Source organism: Lepidochelys kempii, chromosome 11, assembly GCF_965140285.1.
Source record: "Lepidochelys kempii isolate rLepKem1 chromosome 11, rLepKem1.hap1, whole genome shotgun sequence".
Taxonomy (NCBI): domain Eukaryota; kingdom Metazoa; phylum Chordata; order Testudines; family Cheloniidae; genus Lepidochelys; species Lepidochelys kempii.
Window position 1 is genome coordinate 3,137,709 of NC_136390.1, and position 25,362 is coordinate 3,163,070.

The following is a 25,362-nucleotide window of genomic DNA, read 5'->3' on the forward strand; positions in this document are numbered from 1 at the left end:
TCGGGGTTTCCGAACCATGGTGGAAAGGGCTAAATCAGAGCAGGAAATAATTTGGCTCCAATCGCTCTGAGCCAGCCCAGCTTAGCCAGTAGCAGAGCTTGGTGCAACTCCATGGAGACCGCAGGCTGGGGGCGAGCTCCTTGGGCTGGGAGGCCTCTATCTCCTGAATTCCCCCGGTCAGTTTGGGCTGGGTGGTGCTCGAACATCTACCCTGCAATTTGTAGCCCCATCGTCTGAGTGAGATGACAGGGCTAGTCACAGCGGTGCCTCGGCTCTTGTATTGCAATGTAGACGTCCCCTAGGATCTCCCATCAGACAGCAACACTTGGAAGAGGGCTGGGGACTTAGGCCATCAGCCTGGCAAGGGCCTCGTGGGTAGGGTTGCCAACCCTCCAGGATTTGCTTGGAGTCTCCAGGAATTAAAGACGACTCTTTAATTAAAGATTATGTCATGTGATGAAATCCCCAGGAATGCATCCAACCAAAATTGGCCACTGTACCCATGGGTCACAGAGCCCAGTCCTGGCGTATCATCCCATGTGTAAACTTATCAAGCTCCCGCTTTGAGCTAGCTGGGCTGTTTGTCCCCACAGCTTGGCCTCCCTGCTGGCTCGTTGCCTACATCCCTCTCAAGGAGAATCTGGTCCACAGGCCACTTTGGGACTGTGCTGGCCTTGCCTTGAGCTTTAAAAATCCCCCCCATCCCCTGCCAGAAGGCCATTCTGCAGATGCTTTTGAGATGCTTCTCCCAGCAGCAGGGCGGGTTCTGAATCAGGGTGCTAATTCAAGCCTCTTCCCTCTATTTCCCCTGGCCCACGTGCTTTATTTATTTGATGTGGACATAACCTGCAGGCACGTTATTCCTGCCTCTCCGGGGCTTGTGCCCAGCCTCCCAGGGCACCCCTAGAGTCGCTGTCTGTTGTTTCTGTCATGCTTGTGCTTCGGCGCGAGGAACTCAGCCCATCCTGAGTGGCAGCAAAGAGCCTAGAGAATTGTGGACCTGGCTGGTGGGGTGAGCCCGGGAGAGCTCCAGGGAGCTGGTCTGGAAGGAGGCATTGCTCAGGTTCTCCCCTCCGGGAAGAGAGCTCCGCTGAGTCAAACCCTGGCTTCCCCGCAGAGCCGTGTCGTGGAGGAAGGTTGGATCAGCATCCTCCCCACAAAGCGGGGCAGAGGTGTGTCAATAGGCAGGAGAAGGCTGGGCGCTCTCCGGGGCTCTGGGTGCCCAATTCCCTTCGTTTGACAGTTCGCCTAGCAGTTGCTAGAGTAAGGCTGGGGACCGGCCGGTTTGACAGGGCTGTACAGAGCCATTGGAAGCCATGGCGGGGCTGGGCATCTCTCCCTCGGAAAATCTTAATCATCCTTCCCAGCCCACGGTCTCAGACTGCTGGGACAGAAGGAGATTTAACCCCTGATGTCCCAGGACCCGTTCAGTGGGCTGAACTTGCTTTCGACTGAACGTAACCTGGCTACATCTGCACAAAAACCTAGCGAAGGGCTGAGGGCTGAAAGTGAATGCTACCGTGTAGAATGAGTGTTGTTATGGTAAGAATTTGTGGCCTGATCCAAAGCCCGCGGAAATCGGAAAAGAGACTTCACCGCGCTCGCTTTGGATCAAAACCCCCCATCTCGAACTCGGTTTCCCTAGGTTTGTATGTCCCACTCTGGTGGTGGCATATGCGCGGTACAGAGAGGACTTTTTGCCGTCCTTAATCAAGAAATAGTTGCCCAGAGGGTTGCTGTGTGGGCACATGGGTGCACACGCAATGCGGGGGAGTTGCCGTGTGTGAGTCTGCATACACAGCGTGTGCATGGGCACACACCTGTCGTGTGCATGTTGCTGGGTGTTTGCGTGGCTCGATGTGCGCTCCTGGCAGGGGTATTGCTGTGATTTTGTGTGTGCACACACTTTGTGGCACGGTCGCTCGCGGCGGGGTGTCCCTGTGCGATGTGTTTGCCTGCAGATCAGAGTGTTCTGATTTCACACTGTCGCATGAGGCCGTCTTCCGGCTCTCAGTCTGGCCTCTGGCTCGCGGCCAAGGAAGAGTCACTTTTTCCTCTAAAAAGAAAGCGTTTAATGTTGCCTCCATGGCCTTCCAGGAAACCTCACTGGGGATCTGGAAAAAGAAATGGAGAGACTCCAACGGGGGGAGAGGGCGGAGTGGGGAAATGGACAGCTTGCTCTGGTATTCCATGCCACACTCAGTGCCAAGGCAGCGCCTTTGATACGGGACGACATTCTTCCGGTACCTGGGCCCATTTGAAGCAGCCCATCTTCCCCAATTCCCTGCATTCGCCCAGGGCATTGGAGCCCCGGGCAGCCCTGGAGCAGAGAGCAGTTTAAAATTAAGGCTGGAGGACCAGTTTGGAAAAACCTGAAAGTCACCTGGAGGACGACAGCTGCCCCTGCACTTTGCAGAGCCCCAACGTGCCAGCATGAGGGAGCAGGCTGTGAGGTTGCTCCCATGCCGGGATCAGGCCCGGATGGGATCTGCAGAACTAGGGTTGTAGGGCCCGCAAGAGGGTGGGGTCCGAAGCGGCTGGTTGCTTCGCTTGGGCATGAGGTCAGTCGGTACAAACGGAGCATGGCGGAGTCTCCCAAACTGAACAGCTGACTCGGCATAGCTCTATGGCGAGGCGATGGCGTCTGATTTACGGCGTCGACCTGCCGGGGCTCGGTCATGGAGCGCAAGGTTCAGAACGGAGCAGGCTGCTTCCTGCAGGCGGGTAGCCCGGGTCTCGTCCCGCAGCGGGACCCCATTTGGCTTGTGAGGCTGTCGTGGCGGAAACGTGGTCACGTCGTCACAAGAGCGGTGTCCGGGGTCACAATTGTATCGGTCTAAAATGCTGCTGTGTGGGCTGGCCCCAGGAGAGGCTCTGATTCTCTGGGGGGGAGCAAGGGAAGGAGGAAGGGATAGATCCATTAAATGGATTTAAAACTGGCTAACAGTTTTAAAATGTAACCGTTAAAGGAGAATCATCTTCAAGCTGGTGCATGTCCAGTGAACCCCAGAGCCCCATGGGGATGAAGCCAGGAGCCCTGATGCCATGCGGGGCTAAAGCCGGGAGCCTAAAGCTGGGAGCCCTAACCCCTAGTGCCCCATGGGGCAGGCAGAAGCCCTGAGTCCCCCTGCCTCACAGGGCTAAATCCCCAAGTCCCCCTGCCCTGTATGGCTAAAGCCAGGATCCTGGATCCCTGGTGCTGAAGCAGCAAGCCCCCCCCACCCCTACCCCAGTGGTTGAAGCCTGGGGCCCTGAACCCCACTCCCTCCCCCATGGGGCAGAAGTCCTGAGCCCTCAGCCCAATGGGGAAGAAGCCCCCATCCCCGCAGGGCTGAAGCCTTGTGCCCCACCCCAATCTGGTGGCTAGAGCCTCGAGTCCCCCTATCCATGTGGCTGAAGCTCAGAGCCCTGAGCCCCCAGCCCTGCATGTCTAAAACCCAAGCCCCTTGTCCTCCAGTGGCTGAAGCCCACAGGCCCCCGTGCTGGGCCCTGGAATTTCTATAGCATGTTGGGGGGCCTCAGAAAGAAAAACACCGAGAACCCCTGACCTCACAGACAAATACCCAATGGCTGGAAATTGAAGCTAGACAAATCCAGACTGGAAATAAGGCATAAATGTTACCAGCGAGAGTAATTAACCATTGGTACAATTTACCACGGGATCTGGTGGATTTGCCATCACTGGCTATTTTAAAATCAAGGTTGGATTTTTTTAAAAAATGCCTCCTTTTGAGCTAGAGCGGATTATTTTAGGGGAGTTCTCTGGCCTGTCCGGTCAGACTGGATGATCACAATAATCCTTTCTGGCCTGGAATCTAAGATCCATCCATCCACCTTGTTTGTGTGAGAAGTTCTGGAACAGCCTTTCCAGGGGAGCAGTGGGGGCTGGCTTCAAGACTGAGCGTGATAAGTGTACGGAGGGGCTGGGATGATGACACTGCCTACAATGGCAGGTGGCCGACCTTCTACTGCTACCAGCAAATATCCCCAACAGCCGGGGATGGGACACCGGATGGGGAGGGCCCTGAGTCACTACAGAGAATTCTGTCCCAGGGGTCTGGCTGCTGGGTCTTTCCCACAAGCTCAGGGTCTGACTGATCGCCAGATTTGGGGTTGGGAAGGAATTTTCCCCCTGGTCAGATTGGCAGAGACCGTGGGGTTTTTGCCTTCCTCTGCAGCATGGGGCACAGGTCACTTGCAGGTTTAATCCGTGGATTCTCTGTAACTTGAAGTCTTTGAGACTTCACTAACTCAGCCAGAGCTTAGGGGTCTATTGCAGGAGTGGGTGGGTGAGGTTCTGTGGCCTGCAATGGGCAGGCGGTCAGGGGGTCTGGGGCTGCTTTCCAGTCTCGCAGGGCCATACGCCTCACGCAGCCCCCTTTCCAGTTTGAACCTTGCGGGAGAGCTCACATCAATGCTCTATCGATCCAGCCTGCAAAGCATCCTGTGCTTTCAGCGCAGTGAAAGCAGGTTTCCAGTAACATCTCAGTAGACGCCGTCTCCTCTGGGGCCACGTTAGCCGCAGAGGACACACCGCCGGCGTCTCCGGCAGAGCAAGCGTCCGCAGGAGAGTGGTGGGAATGTGGTGCGTATTTCACGGGGAGGCTGAGTGCTCGGCAGCTGGCTGACAGGGCCCTTATCTCAGCGTTCAAACTTCGAAGCCATCGGTGCTTAATGGGAGCCATTAGCTCGCTCTCCCGCCCCGAGCGAATTGTTGATCTGCTTTGTTCCCTTCTCCCCATGCAGAGCTTGGGCACACTCAGGGGCCGCTGGACGGGAGCCTCTACGCCAAGGTGAAGAAGAAAGACTCGCTCCACGGTAGCACCGGCGCCGTCAACGCCAGCCGCGCCCCCCTCTCTGCGGCGCCCAACCACCTTGAGCACACGCTGTCTGTCAGCAGCGACTCGGGCAACTCCACCGCTACCGACAAGACCGACGAGCAGGCGGCGCCTGCCGGCGGCCCCCCGGCACTGACCCCCGAGGAGAAGCGGGAGCTCGAGCGCCTCTTGAGCGGCTTCGGCTTGGAGAGCGAAGCCCCCATGCGCAACCGCCACCCCGGGGCGGCGCCGGCCGGCAGCTCTGCCCTCCCGGGGCGCCACGTGGTGCCGGCCCAGGTGCACGTCAACGGGAGCGCCCCCGCCCTGGTGGCCGAGCGGGAGACGGACATCCTGGACGACGACCTGCCCAACCAGGACGGGCAGAGTGTCGGCAGCCTGGGCACCCTCTCCTCCTGCGACGGCATCACCAACGCCAGCGAGGTTGGCTACCAGGAGGTGCCCCGGATGGAGAGCCTCTCCTGCCTGCCCAACGGCCCGTCCAGCTTCGACGGCGTGGACAAGCTGCACAAGGAGGGGCTGTATGACTCGGAGCCGCTGATCAACGGGGGGTACCCCTACAACAACCAGAACACGCTGCGGAGCATGATGGGGCGACACCCCCAGCCCCTGCTGAGCCAGATCCGGCCCTCGGTGTCTGCTCAGGAGAACCTGTCCGACTACCGGCAGCAGCCAGCCGGCTTCCCTGAGCCCGGCTGGCTGCAGCCCCGGCCGCCGGCCACCACGCAGCCCTACCTGTACGGCTTTGACTCCAGCGACATGTACCATTCTCAGTCCTACCCAGCCGCCGAGCCGGGCCTCCAGCTCCCCCCGGCGCCAGCTCGGAGCACCAGCAGCCGGGAAGCCGTGCAGAGGGGGCTCAACGCCTGGCAGCAGCTAGGCGGTGGCAGCAGCGGTGGGAGCAGGCCGCCCTCCCGTCAGCAAGACGGCGGCCTGGAAAGCCAAAGCCCTAGTGTCTCCAGTTCGAGCCCCCAGCCCAGCCCCTTGCCGGCGGCCCCCCCTCCGAGCCACAGCATCCCTGAGTTCCCCCGGGTGGCCTCCCCGAAGGAGATCGAGCAGTCGATAGAAGCACTGAACATGCTCATGCTGGACCTGGACCCGTCTGTCTCAACGATGCACAAGTCCCAGAGCGTCCCCGTGGCCTCCAGAGAGGAGCAGCCTGGCCCGGTGGTCTCCTCTCTGTCTGCCCAGCCAGCGTTGGGCCTTCCGAGCCAGGCGGCCCCTCAGGTGACCCAGCCGAGACCCAGCAACGCCTTTGGTGCCATGCCGGAGAGCGTGTCCCACAATGCCATGGGCACCGCTGTCACCCAGCCCCCACCAGCTTCTGAACCGCTGTCCAAAGCCTATCTGCCAGGACCGCCGGCCCAGGTGGGCCGGGGCGCTGGAGAGCCAGAGTCCAAGGCGCAGGATTTTGGGGTGTCCTACTCACCCTACGGCTATCAGAACCAGCAGCCTCCTGAGCCGCAGACAAAGAGCTACAGCCGCGCCCCGGGAAGCCCCCCAACCTCTTCCATCCCTCTGGCAACAGCTTACAGCCCTGTTCGGCCTCAGCAGCCCCTGATCCTGTCGCCCCCCTCTCCCACAGCGACAGCCCAAGTTCAGATGCCCCTGAAGGGAGCGGAGCATTACCAAGAGCCTGCTAGACCCTCGGAAGAAGAGCCCTTGAACCTGGAAGGGCTGGTGGCACACAGAGTAGCAGGTAAGAGGCTTTGATTTGCAGTGCCACCTCTGGCTGGCCGTCACCCCAGGGCCAGGCTGCACTGGTCCTCGACTATTGGGTGAGGGCGGGTTATGCAGCGAGCGGGTGGGGGCCTGCGTGCCCGGCTCTTGCGGCTGCGTCCACACGCAGAATGGAGCCATGAACGCACCAACGAGGCTCTGGCTGCGTGGGAGGCCCACTGGGATGGAGGCGCCCGTGCCCCATGCCCCAGCCTGGCTCCAGGCCCCCTTGGAAACTAGGCTCTCTGGGCCCCTAACATACCAGGGGAACCCTCTCTATCCTTGCTCTTGGGAAGAGGCAGCCCGGGGAGCTCAGCCAGACCCCCTCCTCAACGAGCGGTGCCCAGGAGAGGAGAATCGGGGCCTGTCCCTGGGAACGGGGTTGGACCCGGGAAGCATGCACGGGGTGCAGAGGGAAAAAGGGATGGAAGTTGTGGGAAGGGTGAGACGAAACGCAGATGCGCAGGACAGGAGGGAGCTCAGGGAAGAGTTAAACGTCCCTCAGCCTGTTCCCAGAGTCCCCTCTCCATGCAAACGGGGTCATGACTGGAGGGGAGGTGTCTGCCGCACGGCCTCGCTGTCCAGGCTCGACCACTGCCCTGCCCCTGGGCAGTGCCCAACTGGTGAGGCGGGGGACCGCGTGAGCAGCACGGCTGAGCTCAGGGCTTCTCTGTGGCTGCGTTAGTTACTCCGTGCGCCTAGCTGTGCGGGAAAGAGGGCCCGACAGCCTTTGGCCTGCTCTGATGAGATGGCCAGTCTGGCTTCGCCTTCCTGAGAGCTCTGGCTGGATCAGCGCTGGCATGTCTGGGGGCGGCTCCAAACTGCCCTGCTGCCCCGTTTGCTGGCGGCTGTCGAGCGGTGGGGGCTGGGGCTGGCTCTAGGACCGTAGCGGCCTGCAGAGGTGTGTCGTGGCTGCGGATGATGATCTCTTCCAGCTGTCCTCCTGCTCCCTCTGCTGCTCCTCTCTCTGCAGCCAAAGGGAAATTGCGCCGGCTTCCTGTGCGAGGAGCTGCTGGGAGCAGACTGATCAGTCCGGCCTGGGAGCAGGAAGGAGGCAGGACAAAAGCGGAGAGGCCAGCACCTTATAAAAGCAGAAAACAGCGAGTTGGCCCTACTGCCCCCGGTGATGGATTTTCAAAGGGGTTCAGGGGCCAGGTTTTGCTTGTGGGGTTCATGGCTCCCATGTGGGAGGCCAAGCCGTAGCTATCCTCCTTGGGAGACATCAGTTGGAATGGCCAGACTGGACTCCACTTTAGATACCCAGCGATAGCCCCTAGCGCCCAAAGCAGTCATGCTCACTGTGGGACCTTCCCGCTTGTATTAGGTGCTGTACTTACGTGGCTCCCATTATCACAGACTCTGAGTACCCTGCAGTCTTCAGGGTAATCATCCTCCCAACCCCCCTTTACAGCAGGGCAGTGCCGTCACACCAGGTGTACAGATGGGGAACAGAGACACAGAGAGGCCAAGTGACTTGCCTAAGGCCACATAGAGAGTCTGTAGCGGAGCAGGAGATTGACCCCTGGTCTCCCACGTTTTGAGCACGCTGGCTCTGTTCTGAACAGGCAGGAGAATGGAAATTGTCACACCCCTCTGAAGGTCTTCCCATAGACATGACCCCCTGGATCTGTTGTCAAACTATCCATTCAGCCTCAGAGCTTGGATCTGCACTGGGGAAACAAATGGCATAACTGGGGGGCATATTTAGAACCAGGTCTGTCATTGATCCTGATGCTTCAGGGCATATGGCCCCCAGTTGGGGTCAGGAGGTAACTTCCCCATGGGATAGTATGGCACAGTTAGGTGCACTGTAGGGAATTGATGCCTTCCTTGGTAGTAACAGGCGTTCACCATGGATATGGTCATTGACTAGTGGGACTATTCCAGTGAGGCATTTTTACCATGCACAGGGTGCGTGGACGGAATAGCCAACTGGCCTCATCTCTTTGGGACTCCGTTCGCCCCTGGCCTAACTTCAGAGCTCAGGCCCCAGCCTGAGCCTGGGAAGCAGGAAGCCAAGTCCCTCTTGGCCCGTCGGGCCTGGGGAATAAATCTGTGGCTTCTGGGCATGCACAGTGCCTGGCTCTGTCAGTGGCCGCCCTGCCTTCCTCTCCGTAATTGCCCTTCCGTGGGAATGCCAGGGCTGCGATCCAGCCTCCAGTTCCAGGGCTTGGCAGAGCAGGGTTTAGTCCAGCCAGCACCTTGGCCTCGAAACACAACGGTATTAGAGGGAGGGAACACAGCTCAGTTGCAAAACACCCCCACCCCTCCTACACCCCCCCCCAGGCTGAGTCACTGCTCCGCAGAAGGAGGGAGAGAGGAGGGAGCCAGGTCCTGGCAGGCTGGTGCCGGTGTGGATTGCGGGGAAAGCTGGCTGCTGGATTGTGGGGAAAGGGGCCGCTGCAGCTGTCATGTTAGCCTCACGCCCTGAGCAATGGGCTTGGTTTACCGCAGTGTTAGGGGGCTTATTCCTTCACCCACTTACTTCCCTGGTCCTTCTTGCATGAACAGAGAGCAACAATCCCCCAAGTCCAAAGGTGCAAACAATTCGATGTTTATTGGGGTGAACTTCCAGCAAGCATGATTCCAGTTTCCTTCCTTAGTGTCCCCCTTCCCAGCTCTGACCCCACAGAGCCTTACACCTGTGTCCCTGTTCCCATTCCTGCCCTTAGCCAAACATGATTCCCATTTCCCCCCCCCGCCACACTTCCTGATTGACTGCAGACTATATAGTAAAATTTGAGTTCTGCTTAGCTATACCTTAACCAATCATTTTCCTGAAATTTAACTAACCAATCCTAACTTACCGTAACATGATTATTTAACCAATTATATCCCACCACCTTAATTAGTTTACACCCAGCAAAATTAATTATACAGCAGACAGAAACAATCACAGAACCAGACAGAGATTATACAGACAAACAATAGCAAAGTGACAGGTTTCAGAGTAACAGCCGTGTTAGTCTGTATTCGCAAAAAGAAAAGGAGTACAACTATCATGACAAAACAATACAGAAGTGAGGATTTCACATCCCAGCTATTGATAAGTGAGTTCTTGCCAGACAGGATGCTATCAAACTAAGTTTCCTTTTACATTTTCTAGGCACTTCCCTTTCTCTGGAGGTGATGGGCATTATCAGGACAGGATTGTATCCTAGCAGCCCAATCGCACCTTCTTTCAATGTGACTAGTTGGGAATGGGAGGAGGTGACCGGTCACTTCCCAGCTTAGGGCTGCCTCTGCTGCGTAGCCAAAGGCCTTAGCCTAAGCACAGGGCCTCAGACTGTTGCAGTGAGAGAAGGCCCTTACACCGGCAGACAGTGATTTTGATTCTTTCTTTTATACCTCTAGAACTAGCCAAGTGGTAAGAATAGACCTACATTCTTAGAGTACAGGCCTTTGCAGACAGGCCTGAATATCTATATCCTAACACCCAGCTCAAGGACACAGTGACTGTCCCTTTAATGCCCTGAGAATACGCCTCTCTCCCCCCCCCCAGCCCCCTCCATCCCACCCCAAGCTATAGGGAAATCACGGAGTGAAAACTGGAGATTTTTAAAAAACCCAAACCAACCATGGTGTCTGTGCTCATTTCTGCAGCACCTTACATCCCAGAGCCTTTCCCTGGCTACTAAACGGATCGCGTACGCAAATCACTTCGCCCAGCCCTGAAATGCAGCCACCTCTGGAGTGGAGTGTGGTAGCTGCTTAACAGCGCCCAGCCACAATGTGTCCTAGGTTAGGGCAGGAAAGGAGGCTGTAAACCGTTTCTGGGAGTTGAAACTGCAGGGTAATTTATGGGCCGCTTTGGGCCAGGACATCAGGGCTAAGACCTGGGCTTCAACAAAACCCCCGTTGAGTCACCCACACAGCTGCCTGCGTCAGCCCGGATTCCCCTTGGATCCAAGTGCCGCCCAGGCCAGATGCCGCTTGGTGGTAGGATGCGGTTCTCCGAGGAGGTGAGGGACCAGGGCGAGGCGGGGGGTGGGCTCACGCTGGGAGCTGTCCCTGGAGCAGGGCCGTATGTCGCCATTGGAGGCTCGTGGCCCGTCGCGGGGAAGAACAGCACAGCACAGAGGGCAGCGCGGCCTGTTTACATCAGGGGAGAACAAGGTGTCCCGAGAGCAGAGCCAGCAGCACGTGGCGTGAGTCAGGGCGCAGCCTGGACACGGGAGCTGGGGAGGCTGCGGGAGAGAAGATAGGAGGTGACGGCTGCTGGCAGGGGGAGGGGGTTATTTATGGCCCTCGCTGCTATAAGTTGCCTGTTTGTCCCAAGGCAAGTATGTGGGGAATTTCACACAACATCCTCCTCCCTGGGACTTGCAAGCAGGACAATTCCAATTTCCTAGGGCTGGCTGGGGCTGGGGGTGCCACAAGGAGGGTTACACAGGAGCGGGGATGGATGTCAGCAGCCCCCACCCAGAGAGACCCTGCTGCCTGCCAGCCCCAGAGCCTGGGGACCGACAGTGGACCCAGAAAGGCACCGGCAGCAGCTGCATGAGCCAGCTGGGCTGCACTGTAGACCCCTCAATAGGAGTTTGTTCATTACCGACGGGCTGATCCTCTAACATCAGAACGGCCAGGCTGGGTCAGACCAAAGGTCCCTCTAGCCCAGTGTCCTGCCCGCTGCCAGCCGTCAGGGCTAGGTGCCCCAGCGGGAATGAGCAGAACGGGTAATCATTGAGTGATCCATCCCCTGTCACCATTCCCAGCTTCAGGCAAACGGAGGCTAGGGACGCCATCCCTGCCCATCCCTTGCACCCAAACCGGCTGACGCGCTGGGTCGGATTCTCCACTTCCCTGTGTGGTCATTTGCATGAGGAGTGTAAAATGCTCCAATTCTCCACTTGCCAGCACCGGGGGGCAGGTAGCATTTTACACCTGCTGTATGCTCAGGCCAATTGGCTTTCTGACCTCTGTCCTGGAGGGCTGGACTCTGGGTCAGAGCCAGGCCCTCCCGCGGGTTCTCCAGCCCTTCAGTCCATTCCCCGGTTGTCCCGCGGGGAGCAATCGCAGCCCTCTGCCCATTGGGTGTACACAGACACTGACTGTTCCCTGCCCCACCCCTCCATCCTTCCAGTAACGCCCGTGGGCCTTGTGACTTTCTCGCTGAGCTCGGCCAAAGTGTGTGAGGTTTGCGTGTGACTGGCACAGGAGAATGGAGCGGGGAGCTTCCTTGGGAAGCTGGGTTCCCTCCCCGGGGTTGGTGGGGGGTGTCGCTTGGAATGGCAACATAACAGATAATTGGTCAGATAACGTAACACGCCCCAGGCTTAGTGCTCCCAAGTCCAAGGTCCCTCCAGTCATACCTGTGGGGTCTGTTCCCACCCTCGTGCATGCAGCCACCTCTGGGCTGGGGACTCCCGAGTGGTTGCTGTCCAGGCACAAGGATGGTCTGCGTGGATTGAAAGGAGGCATCAGTCCATTTAATTCTTCACTGTTTCCCTGGAGAACAAAATTCAACTGATGCCCAGACACTGCGGCTGCTCCATTCACCAAGCCTTCCTGACCCCTTTTCTTTCTTTCTGGGGTGCAAGAGACATGTCCCTGTTCCAGGGCAGTGGGGACCCCCAGTGTGTGCAGTCCCGTGCTGCCCCCTCTGCTCTCAGCGTCTCTGGGCTAGGCCACCATTCAACTCAGGATCCCAACTAATCTTTTCTCGTGTTCTTTTTTTTTCCTGTCTCCGTTGTGGTGTTTGTCCTGTCTGTCTCTCTCCATGGTGGACTGTGTCTCCTCCCTGGCTGACCTCCTCCTACTCCTGCGCCCCTTCCCCCCCTCCACCTCCCCTGCCAGAGTACAACGCCAAACTCCAGGGCATCCGGCAGAGCACGAAAGCCCCCCATCTTCCTCTGCACCGACAAAGATCCTTCTCCTTCGCTGGTTTGTTCCGTTCCTCCTTCCTCTTTCGCTCCGCTCCCCCCTGCTCTTCTGCATGCCGGATGGCTCCCCACGGTTGCTTCGATGTGGTGTGGCAGGGTTTGGTAGCACGCCCTGTTAGGGGGTGGGGGACCTGCTCAGAGTCTAGTGCAGTGGGCCAGGACGGGATGATCCCCACCATGGCAGAGCCTCCCCGCCCGAACCCCAGTCACTGGAAAATCCCAGACTGATGCCATTAGCTGACACACACACCCTTTGGGACAGTCATTGGGAAATCCCCCTCTGTACCGTGGTGCCTCGCGGGACTGGATTCTGGGTAGAGCTCTCCTCCCAGCCACAGCGCTCCTTGTTTTTTCATTTGGTTTCAGGCTCTCTTTCCCTGCCTGGGTGTTTGACTGGCTTGAGAGTGATGCCAGGGGCCTTAGATTCGGTCCATTCTCAGAGGGCACCCCCAGAGCAGCTAAGGACACGCAGGAGGTCACTGGCAAAGGGAGACTTGCTTGCCCAGTCGCTGTGTGTGCATGGGGAGGGGGCGGCACACAAAGGGTTAACAGTCCAAATCGGGGTGGGTTTATTCGGAGGTGGCAATGTATGTAAAAGCGCTGCAGTGGGTCCAGCTTTGATCTTTTATGCTGGATCTGGAAGGAGTCACTGAAATCCCTCCAGGCCAACACTGACCCCCCCCCCCCAATATCCACATGGCCCCATGCAGCCATGTGTGTGCACTGGCTGGTCCCTCTCTCAGCGGGTCGTTGTCGGGGCAAAGCCTCCAGGCGGATGGCGATCCGCCGTCCGGAGGGCACACGCTCAGGGCTGCATGTCTCGCAGAGGGGCTATGCCACTGGGCCCGCTTTTAAAGCAGAACTTCCGGGTCCTCCCTGCCCGGTTGGAGAGGTTAAAGAAGCTGCCCCAGGCTGCTTGTTTGACTTCAGTCTCTGGCTGGGGCAGTAGCCTGCTCGATGTCGGATTCAGAGCAAACGCTTTCTCGCCCATCTGCACTGGGATCCGTCCAGCTCCCTCTGGAACCAGTGGAAAGATCCAGTGGGGATTGCGTCTGGCCCCTTGTGTGAGCAGCGCAGCTCAGAGAGGAGACGGGCAGTAGTGGGCAGGTGGGTAGGTGGAGGGGAGGGAGACTGGATGGATTTTGGGGTGGGTGTTGCAATGGAGGATGTGCATGTTGGAATGGCGTCTGGCCTTTTGCTCTGTTGGGCTGAAGACTCGTGAATCTTCTGAGCTCTCAACACAAAGTTATTTGATTACATGTACTGCTACCACCGGGTCTGTTTCGCTCTGATAAAGGGAACGATGCCGTCAACTGGTTCAGACCTGAAACGTAACCTTGCTCTGGAATTGCTCTAACCGGGTAGGGCACCAGTGCAGAGGGATTAGCAACCCAGGCTTGGAACCAGCCGAGGAAGCCGGCTGCTTGCTAAACAGCTAGGATGGGTGTAAGGTCAGCCATCCATGGACAGGGCAGTAACTCGGGGCGAAGCGGAAAATGAAACAGTGATGGGATTGTTATAGGGTGACCATTCATCCCGTTTTGGCCAGGACAGTCCCTTTTTTAAGCCCTGAACCGGGCCAGAGAGGGCATTTGTCCTGTTTGTTCTTGTTTGGCAAGAGCAAACGGGACAAATGCCCCTTTTCTCAAAAAGGTGGGGTGCAGTGCAGAGGACCGGGTTGGGGGCAAGCGGAGATGCCAGCTCCGTGCTGGGCACTGGGGGCTGGGCTGGAGGGGATGGGGGAGGAAGGTTTCTAGAGATCAGCGACCAGCCACAGCCTCGAGCAAGGGGGCCAGCAGTGTTTGAGTGACAGTTGGGAGGCACGCTTCAGGCGAGCAGCTGGGACCAGCCCCGCACTGGGGGGGCCTCGGGTGAGTGGCTGGGTCCAGCCCCACAGGGGGGCCTTGGGCCAGCCCCGCACTGGTGTCCCGTTTTCCTTTTGGGAAATATGGCCTCCCTATACTGCTGTGTCTGCAGAGGTGGAGTTACACCAATTTACATAAACTGAGGCTCTGGCTTCCTGGGATTTCACCCTATCCTGGAGAAACTCTGAATGAGGCTGAACTTCATTCAGTGGGTGACCGTGGCCCCTCTGCATGGGTGGTGACTGTAGGTTTTTGCATCAGGTTTCTACTGCGGAAAGGTCCCGAGACCCCTTTAGGTTGGATGGCAGAGCACGCAGCAATGTCTCCTTGCTGAGCTGGATAGATCTCAGCGCTCCATGGTTGAGGGGGCCAGGAGCGCTGGAGTGTGATTAGGTGTTGAGGCGAAGGCCAGGAGTCAGTGGATCTGGCTCGCGTTAACGAGCATCGGGGGGAAGCCGATTAGCCATGGTGGAGCAGTTCTTGGAGCACTTGAGAAGGACCTGCCACCTGCTTTAGCAGCGCCGCAGTCTCCTGGTGTGTGAAGGGCCCTGTTATTCGTAGAATAAAAGCTTTTTTATCCGGCATGTTGGGGGAATGTTGCTGGTAAGTTAAAAATGTCGGTTGACTAAGAGGGAGGGAGTTTGGGAGTGGGTGTGGGGCGGGGGCTTGGGGCGTGGGAGGGGGTTCAGGAGTGGGTGCGGGGAGCCGGATCCAGGGGCTGCTCACCTCGGGAGGCTCCCTGCAAGCGGCGACTTGTCCCAGGCTCCAGCTGCTCCTAGGCGGAGGCACGGCAGGCGGCTCTGCGTCCTGCCCTTCCCGCCCCCCCCTCATCGTGCCCCCCCTCTCCGAATGCTGGCTGCGCAGCTCCCATTGGCTGGGAACTGCAGCAAATGGGAGCTGCCGGGGCAGTGCCTGCAGGCCTAGGGGCAGCCGGAGCCCAGGACAGGTCACTGCTTGTGGGGAGCTGCCCGAGGTGGGTGGTCCCCGGATCTGGCACCCTGCACCTATGTTCCCTGTAAGCTGCACAGCCGTGCAGCAGCCTATGTAACGCCATGCAGGTGCTTAGGGAGGCTGCCCAAGGACCGGTCGAGGGAGGGGCGCCCCTTTCCCGGCCCCCACCTAGCCCGGCCCCCAATCTGCCGCAGGAGGGGCGCCCCGGTCCCAACTCACCCTGTGGCCCAGACCTGCCGCGGCCAGATTGGGCCCAGGCACGGCCGGTGCAGCCCAGCCCAGCGCGACCCTGGAGCAGCCCAGACCCAGCTGCGTGGCCTGGACCTAGGCACAGACCTGCTGGGTCCAGGGGAGGGGTGCCTATCCTGCAGCCCCAGCCCCAGAGCTCCGGCACCGGGGACAGGTGCCTCTCCGGCCCCAGCCCAGGTGCTGCTGCAGGGAGAGTGTGCTGGGGGAAGTCCTCTCTCCCCGCCATAGTCCTGGAACACCCTCCTGCACCCCAAGCCCCTCATCCCTGGTCCCACCCCAGAGCCTGCACCCCCAGCCGAAGCCCACACCCCCTGCCCTGAATCCTTGCCCCAGCCCTGAGCCCCCGCATCCCAGGGCCCACCCCCCACAGCTGGAGCCTTCACTCCCCTGCACCCCAACCCTGAGCCCCCTCCCACAAGGATTCCTCGGCCCCTCATGTCACACATCACCTCCATATTGGTGCACATAACAAAATTCATTCCGCACACGGGTGGGAAAAATTAGAGGGAACACCACCCCGCACCTGCTCCCGCCCCCCAAGCCCCCTCCCGCCCCCAAACTCCCTCCCAGAGCCCACGCTCCACGCCCCCTCCTGTGCCCCGAGCCCTTGCCGGCCCCGCACCAACCAGACTGTAAACCAGCATTTCAATGAAGATCAGAAATGCCAGTTTACAGAGCTTTCCGGCTGGTGAAGTGCCGGATAAAACAGCGTTTGCTGTAGTTTATACATGATGAATGGGTGTTGTGGGAAGTGGTGAATCACTTGCTGTTGGGTCCCCAATGGGGTTCTTATCCCCATCTGTGACACATTCTCCCCATGTGCGTGTGGGCGTGGATAGAACAGCTGTCAGAGTAGCAGCCGGGTCAGCCTGTATTCGCGAAAGAACAGGAGGACTTGTGGCACCTTAGAGACTAACCAATTTATTTGAGCATAAGCTTTCGTGAGCTACAGCTCACTTCCTCGGATGCATACTGTGGAAAATACAGTGGGGAGATTTATATACACAGAGAGCATGAAACAATGGGTGTTACCATACACACTGTAACGAGAGTGATCAGGTAAAGTGAGCTGTTACCAGCAGGAGAGCGGGGGGCGGGGAGAGGGGGGAACCGTTTGTAGTGATAATCAAGGTGGGCCATTTCCAGCAGTTGACAAGAACGTCTGAGGAACGGGGTGTGTGTGGGGGAATAAACAAGGGGAAATAGTCTCTACTTAAAAGAATAAATGGACACAAATCAGATGTCAAGAATTATAATATTCAAAAACCAGTCGGAGAACACTTCAATCTCTTTGGTCACTCGATTACAGACCTAAAAGCTGCAATTCTTCAACAAAAAACCTTCAAAAACAGACTCCAACGAGAGACTGCTGAATTGGAATTAATTTGCAAACTGGATACAATTAACTTGAGACTGGGAGTGGATGGGTCATTACACAAAGTAAAACTATTTCCCCTTGTTTATTTCCCCCCCTCACCCCCCACTGTTCCTCACACGTTCCTGTCAACTGCTGGAAATGGCCCACCTTGATTATCACTACAAAAGGCCCCCCCGCCCCCCGTCCCCCCCAATCTCCTGCTGGTAATAGCTCACCTTAAGTGATCACTCTGGTGACAGTGTGTATGGTAACACCCATTGTTTCATGTTCTCTGTGTATATAAAATCTCCCCACTGTATTTTCCACTGAATGCATCCGATGAAGTGAGCTGTAGCTCACGAAAGCTTCTGATCAAATAAATTGGTTAGTCTCTAAGGTGCCACAAGTCCTCCTTTTCAATAGCACAGCTGTTCATGCCTCCCTCTAACGTGTCTATAGCTTGTCTGTATCGGTGATTAGCCCTACGTACAAATCTTTCCTTAGGATAAAGTGTGACCGAAATAGCGCGGGCCGAATGGAAGGGCTCGCGATAGAGGTATATGGAAGGCGCCAGGGTAAATGGGAGTGGCTGTCCGCCATCTGCGAGAGAATCGGTCTCAAACCCGTTCCAGCCTGAGCTTTTCTCAGTGTCCAGAGCCCCCTGGGCCTGTTTCTTCCCATGCAATGGAGTCAGGCTGCTATCAGGGGCGTCCTGTCTGGAGAGAGGGGTGGGGCACTGTTATTTGCCAGCCAGTCCCAGCTGCCTAGGGCTGGAGAGAGCCTGACATTGGTGACTCCCAGAATGAGGGGAAGCCCGGGCTGTGGCCACTGTGCTCTCATTCAGTGCAGGGGGGACCGAGGATCCCAAGAGAGCCTGGGGCTAGCCACCCAGATCTTATTGCTGCCATCGGTCTGTACTGACCCTTCAGGAGAAGGGACCTCTAGCTGCCCAGGGCGGGCGGTTGGAATCCCTGCTCATGGCTGACAGACGACGTAACCCCCACCTAATGTTTTCACCAGACCTGGCTGCAAGCTGCTCCTTTATATACAGACCAGGGGGCGGTTTTGCCCAGTGGAAAGGGCATTGGATAGGGACTCGAGCTTTGGACTCTCTTTCTGGCTCTGCCACAAACACCCTGAGTGGCCTTAGGCAAGTCTCGTCCCAGCTCCATAACTTAGTTCCCCCATCCAGAAAATGGGGCTAATGATCCCTTCCTACATTACTGGGGGGTGGGGGAGGGTTGTGTACATACATTCTTTAATGTTTGCAAAGTGCTTCAGCGATCGCTGGAATCATCTGGCTAGATAAATATCCTTATCTCCATTTTACAGCTGGAAAAACACACCCAGAGAGCATGAGAATCATAATACCTAGCTCTTATATAGCGCTTTTCATCCTTTGCTCTCAAAACACTTTAAAAAAGTGAGGTCAGTATCCAAATACAGCTGGGAAAACTGAGGCCCAAGGTCATCCAGCGGGCCAGTGACAAAGCTGGGCATAGAAACCAGGTTTTCTGATTCCCCGTCCCCCTGTCTATCCGCTAGAACACACTGCAGTCTATCTGATGTTGGGCTGGAGTTTCTGGGCACTGACATTTAAATGTGACCCTGGAGGTTCTCAGAAAACACCGGACTTCTGCTGCTGAAGTACCCACGGGCCATGGAACGCCGGCAGCAGCAACGAGAAAGGGGCGTGATGACAGCTAAAAACCATCTGAGTAAGAGGGTGACGCCTCAGAGAAAGGAAAAGGGCTGCTGCTCCTGGCAGATACCTCAGGCGATGTGTTTGCCTAACATACACCAAAGCTCAAAAAACCATGAGAGAGGCTGAGTGGTCCCCAGGCTAGTTCAGCTATCGATCTGGGTGGTGGAAAGTTGCTGTAGGTCAGAGCCCCTCCTCACACTGTGATTCCAGGTGAGGGTCACTCCGGTTTTATGCGGGTGTGATTCCACGGAGGTGAGACGTGAAACGGGAGTGGCAGAATGCTGGGTTCTGGGTTCCCCGAGGCTGCCTGTACTCGGTGTTAGAAGGCAGAGCTTGTATTCCTAGAGCTTGCGCCATCTCAAAGGGTCTCGGAGTGTTCTTTCAACCGTTGGTGTGGTCCCAGCCCTGCCGGGTGCTAGGCCCGTGGTGGTTTCCCTGTTTCCATATGCAGTTCAGTGAGGTCACACAGCAAATCTGTGCGGGGCCAGTAAAAGAACCTTGACTCCTGGTCAATCCCAGCTTCCCCATGCTGCAGTGCGGACGCAGGCCGGATTCTGCAGGGTCCTGGGTGCCTCTTGCTGTTGCCATTGAAGTCAGACGCCCCATTCCCAGGAGGCAGCCGGTCCACTCCCGGGTATAAACCCGGCTCCCAGGTCTCTGCCCACAATTGAAGTCTCAAATGTCCCTGATAAACGTGGGAGGAATAGGCGCAGGTGGCTACAGTGGAGTCTGCATAATTTTGCAAGGCAGTCTGTAGTTCCCCCGATCCCCAGCACATAGGCGTGGCTGAAGGAGGTTATGAAGGATAGGTCCATCAAGGGCCATGGGCGGCAGGTATCATAGGCAGGGGGAGGCTGGGCCTCCCCAAACAGCCAGGCGTGACCCCAGCCACACTCTGCCCCCAGACCCCTCCCACACACGTCTTCTTCCGCTCAGCGCGGCTGCTCTAGTCTCCCTGTGGGGTGGCCCCAGATAGGGCCGCGCCCGCTGCCCTCCCGGCGCTCCGGGGCTGGGGGAGCTTCGGCCATGCCACCTTCCCTCCTGGTGCTCCGGTGCTAGGGGGGGCTGCGGCCGTGACACCCACTCTGGGGCTGGGAGGGGGAGGCTGGGGGCGCTCCGGGGCGGAGCGGGATAGCCTGTGATGGGGGCTTTGGTGGTGGTGGGGGGCCTCTGGGCTCAGGGCGGGGCTGGGGGCTAGCCTCCCTCAGCCGGCAGTTCACGCACCACCCATGTCAGGGATGCAACCCCATGCTCTGGGTGTCCCTACCCTCTGTTTGCCAGATGCTAGGAATGGGCGGCAGGGGATGGATCACTCAATAACTGCCCTGTTCTGTTCATTCCTTCTGAAGCACCCGGCACTGGCCGCTGTTGGAAGACAGGACACTGGGCTCGACAGACCATTGATCTGGCCCAGTGTAACTGTTCTTATGTAAGGAGCCAGGAGGCATCCCTGTTGTCCGGTCCAGGCACACTGGGATCTGTCGTCTCCCTTGGCTCGGCCACCATATTACAGGTGTTCCAGATGCGGCCCAGCACGTGGCCTGACGCGGCCCTTGGGTGGGCAAAGTCACGTCTTCTTGAAGTAAGAGGCAGAGGCCAGTGACAAACCAACAGGCAACGCCGTTGCTGAGGGGAAGCGCCGCTGAGCGACTCCGGCACGTGCTGTGAGCGAAGAGGGACGTGTCTGTGTGTCTGCTGAGAATTTTGCTCATGCGTTTCGCCAGGAGTGGGGGAAATGCCATTTCATTTGAAAAGAGCAGGTTGCAAGGCCTGGAATCGCTGAGTGGTGCTTTGCTGAGAGCCCCTGTTCCCCTCTGTCTGACTTTATCCCAGCTCCAGCCAGCCGGCGAGCGTTCCCATTCCTGGCTCCCAAACAATGAGTTTCTTTTTCTTCTGTTTGTTTCCCGCTTGTCGGGAAGAGAAAAGACAGGCCGGGGCATTGATGGGTGCCCCGAGCGGGCCCGGCCTTCCCAGGGAGACGTTGTGAAAGAGGAGTTTGAAATGGGCACAGCCTGGCATGGCCCAGCGTTGGCTGCTGCCGCGTTCTGGGGTGGGAGAGGAATGTATGCCGCGGGGGTGGGAGCTGCCTGTCGGGCTTCTCCGGCATTCGTTAGCAGAGCGACTTTCCTCCGCTCGGTGCCAATCCTCATGTTGCCTTTCCGCCCCGTGCTGCAGTCTCTCGCTCTGCCTCCCGATGTTTCCCCCCTTGAGGTCTTCATCAAGTCACAGCCGGCCCCTCTCCCTGGCCCCCCCCGCGGCATTCCTCGCGCTCTTCTTCTCACCAGGGAAGAATGGGACGTTCCTGCAGCTTTTCCTCGCTGACTCTCTTGCTCGGCGAGCACCTGCCGTGGCTTTCCGCTGTGCTCAGTGGCTCCGAAGGCTGCCGAGCTCACGAGACCGTTCTGGGGGCTGCAGGCCGTGAGCAGCTGGGACCGTTGGATCCCTTTGAGCCATTATTATGCCCCCTCCATATTCAGGTGCACTAGCCCCATCCCAGGCTTTCAGTTGGGTGTGTGGCCCTGAGATTTAGGGAACCCGTGTGTGTGTGTTAGGGTGACCAGATATCCCAATTTTATAGGGACAGTCCCAATATTTGGGGCTTTTCTTTATATAAGTGCCTATTACCCCCACCCCCGTCCCAATCTTTCGCACTTGCTATCCGGTCACCCTAGTGTGTGTGTGTGTGTGTGTGTGTGCACATGTGCACATGCAGGGGGCATCACACAAGGATTGCACAATTATTGTCTACCCTGGCCTGGCCATATGCAGCAAAGTATAAGTAGGGGCATTGCCAGCAGATCGAGGGACGTGATCGTTCCCCTCTATTCAGCATTGCTGAGGCCTCATCTGGAGTACTGTGTCCAGTTTTGGGCCCCACACTACAAGAAGGAGGTGGAAAAAATGGAAAACGTCCAGCGGAGGGCAACAAAAATGATCAGGGGGCTGGAGCACATGACTTATGAGGAGAGGCTGAGGGAACTGGGATTGTTTAGTCTGCGGAAGAGAAGAATGAGGGGGGATTTGATAGCTACTTTCAGCTACCTGAAAGGGTGTTCCAATGAGGATGGTTCTAGACTGTTCTCAGTGGTAGCAGGTGACAGGACAAGGAGCAATGGTCTCAAGTTTTAGTGGGGGAGGTTTAGGTTGGATATTAGGAAAAACTTTTTCACTAGGAGGGTGGTGAAGCACTGGAATGCGTTCCTTAGGGAGGTGGTGGAATCTCCTTCCTTAGAGGTTTTTAAGGCCCGGCTTGACAAAGCCCTGGCTGGGATGATTTAGTTGGGGATTGGTTCTGCTTTGAGCAGGGGGTTGGACTAGATGACCTCCTGTGGTCCCTTCCAACCCTGAGATTCTCTGATTCTATGAAAGTGCCTGTGATGGGTTGGGCCCCTTGGGATACCACTGAGCCCACCTGTTATGCCAGTTTGGGCCCCCTTTTTCCCTGTCTTGCTGTCCAGACTACTAAAGCCTCCTCTAACACACACACAGGCAGGGCCACCCCCAGCTCCAAATCAGCTCTGGGAAGACGCAGCTTAAGGCACTTGCTCCAATACCCTGGTGCTCGCTCCTTTTAAGGGGTACAAGCCCAAAGGTTTCATGAAATTCGCCCCCTCCCTCAATGTGGAGAGAGGTATGCACACTTCTTGCCCACCCCCCAGTTAGAAATTACAGAAACTGGGTTTAGAAATAAAGAAAACAAATTTTATTAACTATAAAAGGCAGATTTTAAGTGGCAGAAGGGGTAACAAACCCCTGGAATTGCCCGTATGCTCAGCAGATTACTAAGAAAATGAAATCAAACATGCAAACTAAGCTAGTTTCACTAAAGAAATTGGTTACAAATAGTATTTCTCACCCTCGATATTGTTGCAGGCAGGCTGCAAAGTTTCTGTGGTTCAAAGTTCCAGTGATATTCCTTTTCAGACTGGACCTTTGTCTCAGCCTGGACTCTCTACCTCCCCCCCCCCCCCGCCTTCCCTTTTGCAGTCTTTCTCCTTGGGCAGATAGGCCATGGAGAGAAGTCCTGTTTGCCTTCCTCCCCACCCGTAAATAGGATTCACATGAGGCAGGAATCCTTTGTTTCCCATATTTGACCCCCCTTTCCCTTCCAGTGAGAAGTTACCAGAAGTCCCAGGTAATGTTTAGGGTCAGGTGACAAGACCACCTGACTCTGTAGTATCACAGAGTCCATGAGTCAGAGGCAGTATGGAGCGTCAGGCAGGAAGGCCAAGCTTTTCACAGTCCATTGTCCTCGCTGATGGGCCGTGACCCCTGTCTGGCTTTTCCATTGTTGTCCTGAAGTGTTAGCAGTGAGTGTCATCCAAAGTAGCATAGTTGAAATACAGATACATAGTCAATATTCCTAACTTCAGATACAGAAATGATACAGGCATGCAAATTAGGTACTCGCATTCAGTAAATCAGAACCTTTCCAATGGTATTTCACAAGAGCCGTCTGGCATAAAGTACAGTTATGTCATATTCATATCATAAGCATCTTTTCATAAAGAATATGGAGTGAAAGGTCACGGTGCCCTCCCGGCATCACCTAGCATCATCCCATTGCAACATGCGTCTCCACGGAGCCGTGCTGTCTGCTCAGTGAAAGGGGGTGACGCCCGTTGAATGAAAGGGACAGCGTCCCCTTGAATTCTGGGCAGCAGCGTTAACTGCCTTTCCAGGTTCTGCCCCGAGTCCCATTGAGACCGTGTTTGTGCTGGGTTCACCGTCACATTTTCCTATGACAATGGGGTTTTGCTGGGTAGAAGCATCACCCAAGCAGACCGGGGAGGTGACCAAGCCCTGCAGACAGGCATTACGCGCAGCACGCAAAGAGTTGTGTGGAAGGGTAGTTAAGGGGGACGACCTGCTGCTTAAAGATAAGCAGGCGTGTGCGTTACGGTCACTGGCTTGGTTATAGCTGGAGCTGACCCAGGGGCCTCCTGAACTAAAAGCAAGTGCTGTTCCAGCTTGAGTTAAAGACCCAAGCTCCAGCAGTGGGCAGGTATTTAGGTGCCTAACTCCCATTGGTTTCAATGTATCGATGTCAGTGGGAACTGGGCACCTAAATACCTTCAAGCTGCTGGGCCTTCGGCCTAACTAACTAACTGGACACAAAATACTACTAACTGCACCAAACAAAGTTTTTTTTCCTATCCAGTCTAGTCATTTGGGGCGGCGGGGCACTTAACAAAAGTGGGTAGGAAATTACCCCTGGAAATGTGATATTGTGAAAGCTGGTTGTGTCCCTTTCAGTGATGACGGCATGGGCTCTGCCATACAGCTTCTCACGCCCCGGGCACGGTCCTGTAGGAAGCTTGGCATGCCGCCACCCGCTCACGACGAGCCTTCTCCCACCCAGCCTGTACAATGAGTCTCTTACCCCCAGAGTGGCTCATTTCCGCTTCGGTTGCTTCTTCTGCAATCGCTGCCCCTGGAAATTGCCCGTACGCTCAGCAAATGACCGACGTGCGGCCGGCTCCAGCAGACTGGATGGGCGAATTTGGTTCCAAAGTTGCTGTTAATGGAATTTTCCAGCCTCCATCAATTACGTGGGCAACTCCATTTGGGCTGTGCACCAGCTTTCAGCTCTCTTGCATCTCCCCAGTGTGGTGATTTTGTGATTATCATCATTACTGTGATTATTATTTAGAGACTCCCTTGGAAAGGCTTCGTCTTTCAGTGATGTAGCTAAGCAGCCTGTGCCAGGAACTTGCAGCCAACTTCCTCCCTATTTCGTTAGCAGATTTTTCAAGATCTGAAGAAGGGGGGCATCAGCATAGCTCAGAGATTCAGGAATAGTTCTCTGTAAGTCAGGAAGAGCCAGGGCCCAGCCTGATGGCTTTTCAGAGGCCTCTGTGAAAGAAGTTGGGGTTCTCAGTCCATTTTCTAGTGCCCAATGTTATGCTAAATTCCTCGAGGCAGGGTCTATGAGGTGGCTGCCTGGAGGGGAGAGAGAGAGAATGGCTGTGTGTGACAAACTGGACCAAGGCTGATGAAAGGACAGAGTGTATATCTGAGAGGACAGTAGACAGCCCCAGCTGGTCTCCAGCACTTTCCTACCCTGCTCTGAGAACAGTGCTGAGCGTCTCTAAGCCGCAATATGTCTGTGTGTCTCTGCTGAGGGTGGCCGGGGGAGGTACCGGCAAGGGTGAGTTACAGGGGCAGCATATATGTCTTTGGGCAATGCAGGTGCATCTGTGCTTACCGATTTCATTTTCAGTTTACTGTGTAACGGTCTCTCGGGCTTCTACAGCACCTTTCGTCCCAAAGGATCCCACAGCACTTCGCAAACTATTTCTGCAGAGGTCACGGCTCCCAGCCTTGAAATGCAGCCACACCGCAGGACAGAGACAGGAGGTGGGGACAGTTTGGCCAAGGGCCACACCCCAGCACTGACACAAAGTGCCCTGGGAGCTTTAATGTCCCCACGGCGCAGACAGGACCTCAGATTGTTAAGCAGCCCCCTTTAAAGGGCCACGTCGGTGAATGTCATGGGAACTCCAAAGCGGAGTCTGCCTGGACAGGATCTAAATGTGGGGTTCCTAGGCAGCAGGGAGAAATGGGTGTAAATGAGCCTTGAGCCAGCTCCCCATCCCCTCCTAAGGCCCTGGTGCAGGCCATTCCCTGGCTCATTGATGCAGCCTGCTGCCCTCCCCCACTGCCCCGGTACAGGCTTCTCCCCACTGCCCCGTGCAGCCCACTCCCCTCCGCTAGCCCCGCTGCCTGCCGCTAGCTTGGCAAACCATTTTCTCATTTCCCCCAACCCTGGAGGAAATGCACCCAAAGCATGCTGGGC

The 25,362-nt window shown here is 56.8% G+C and overlaps 1 protein-coding gene across 36 annotated transcripts in view; it reads left to right on the plus strand.

Moving 5' to 3' along the window:
- The window catches only part of TNS1 (tensin 1), a 272,805-nt gene that overhangs the window by 199,496 nt on the left and 47,947 nt on the right, over nt 1–25,362 (plus strand). For 33 of the 36 annotated variants that reach the window (XM_073304965.2, XM_073304974.2, XM_073304971.2 and 30 more), the window contains 2 exons: nt 4,747–6,534; nt 12,351–12,437. In XM_073304965.2, the coding sequence (XP_073161066.1) occupies nt 4,747–6,534; nt 12,351–12,437 (1,875 nt within the window). The remainder of the gene's footprint in view (nt 1–4,746; nt 6,535–12,350; nt 12,438–25,362) is intronic. The other 3 variants (XM_073304972.2, XM_078854759.1, XM_073304990.2) reach the window with 1 other exon arrangement.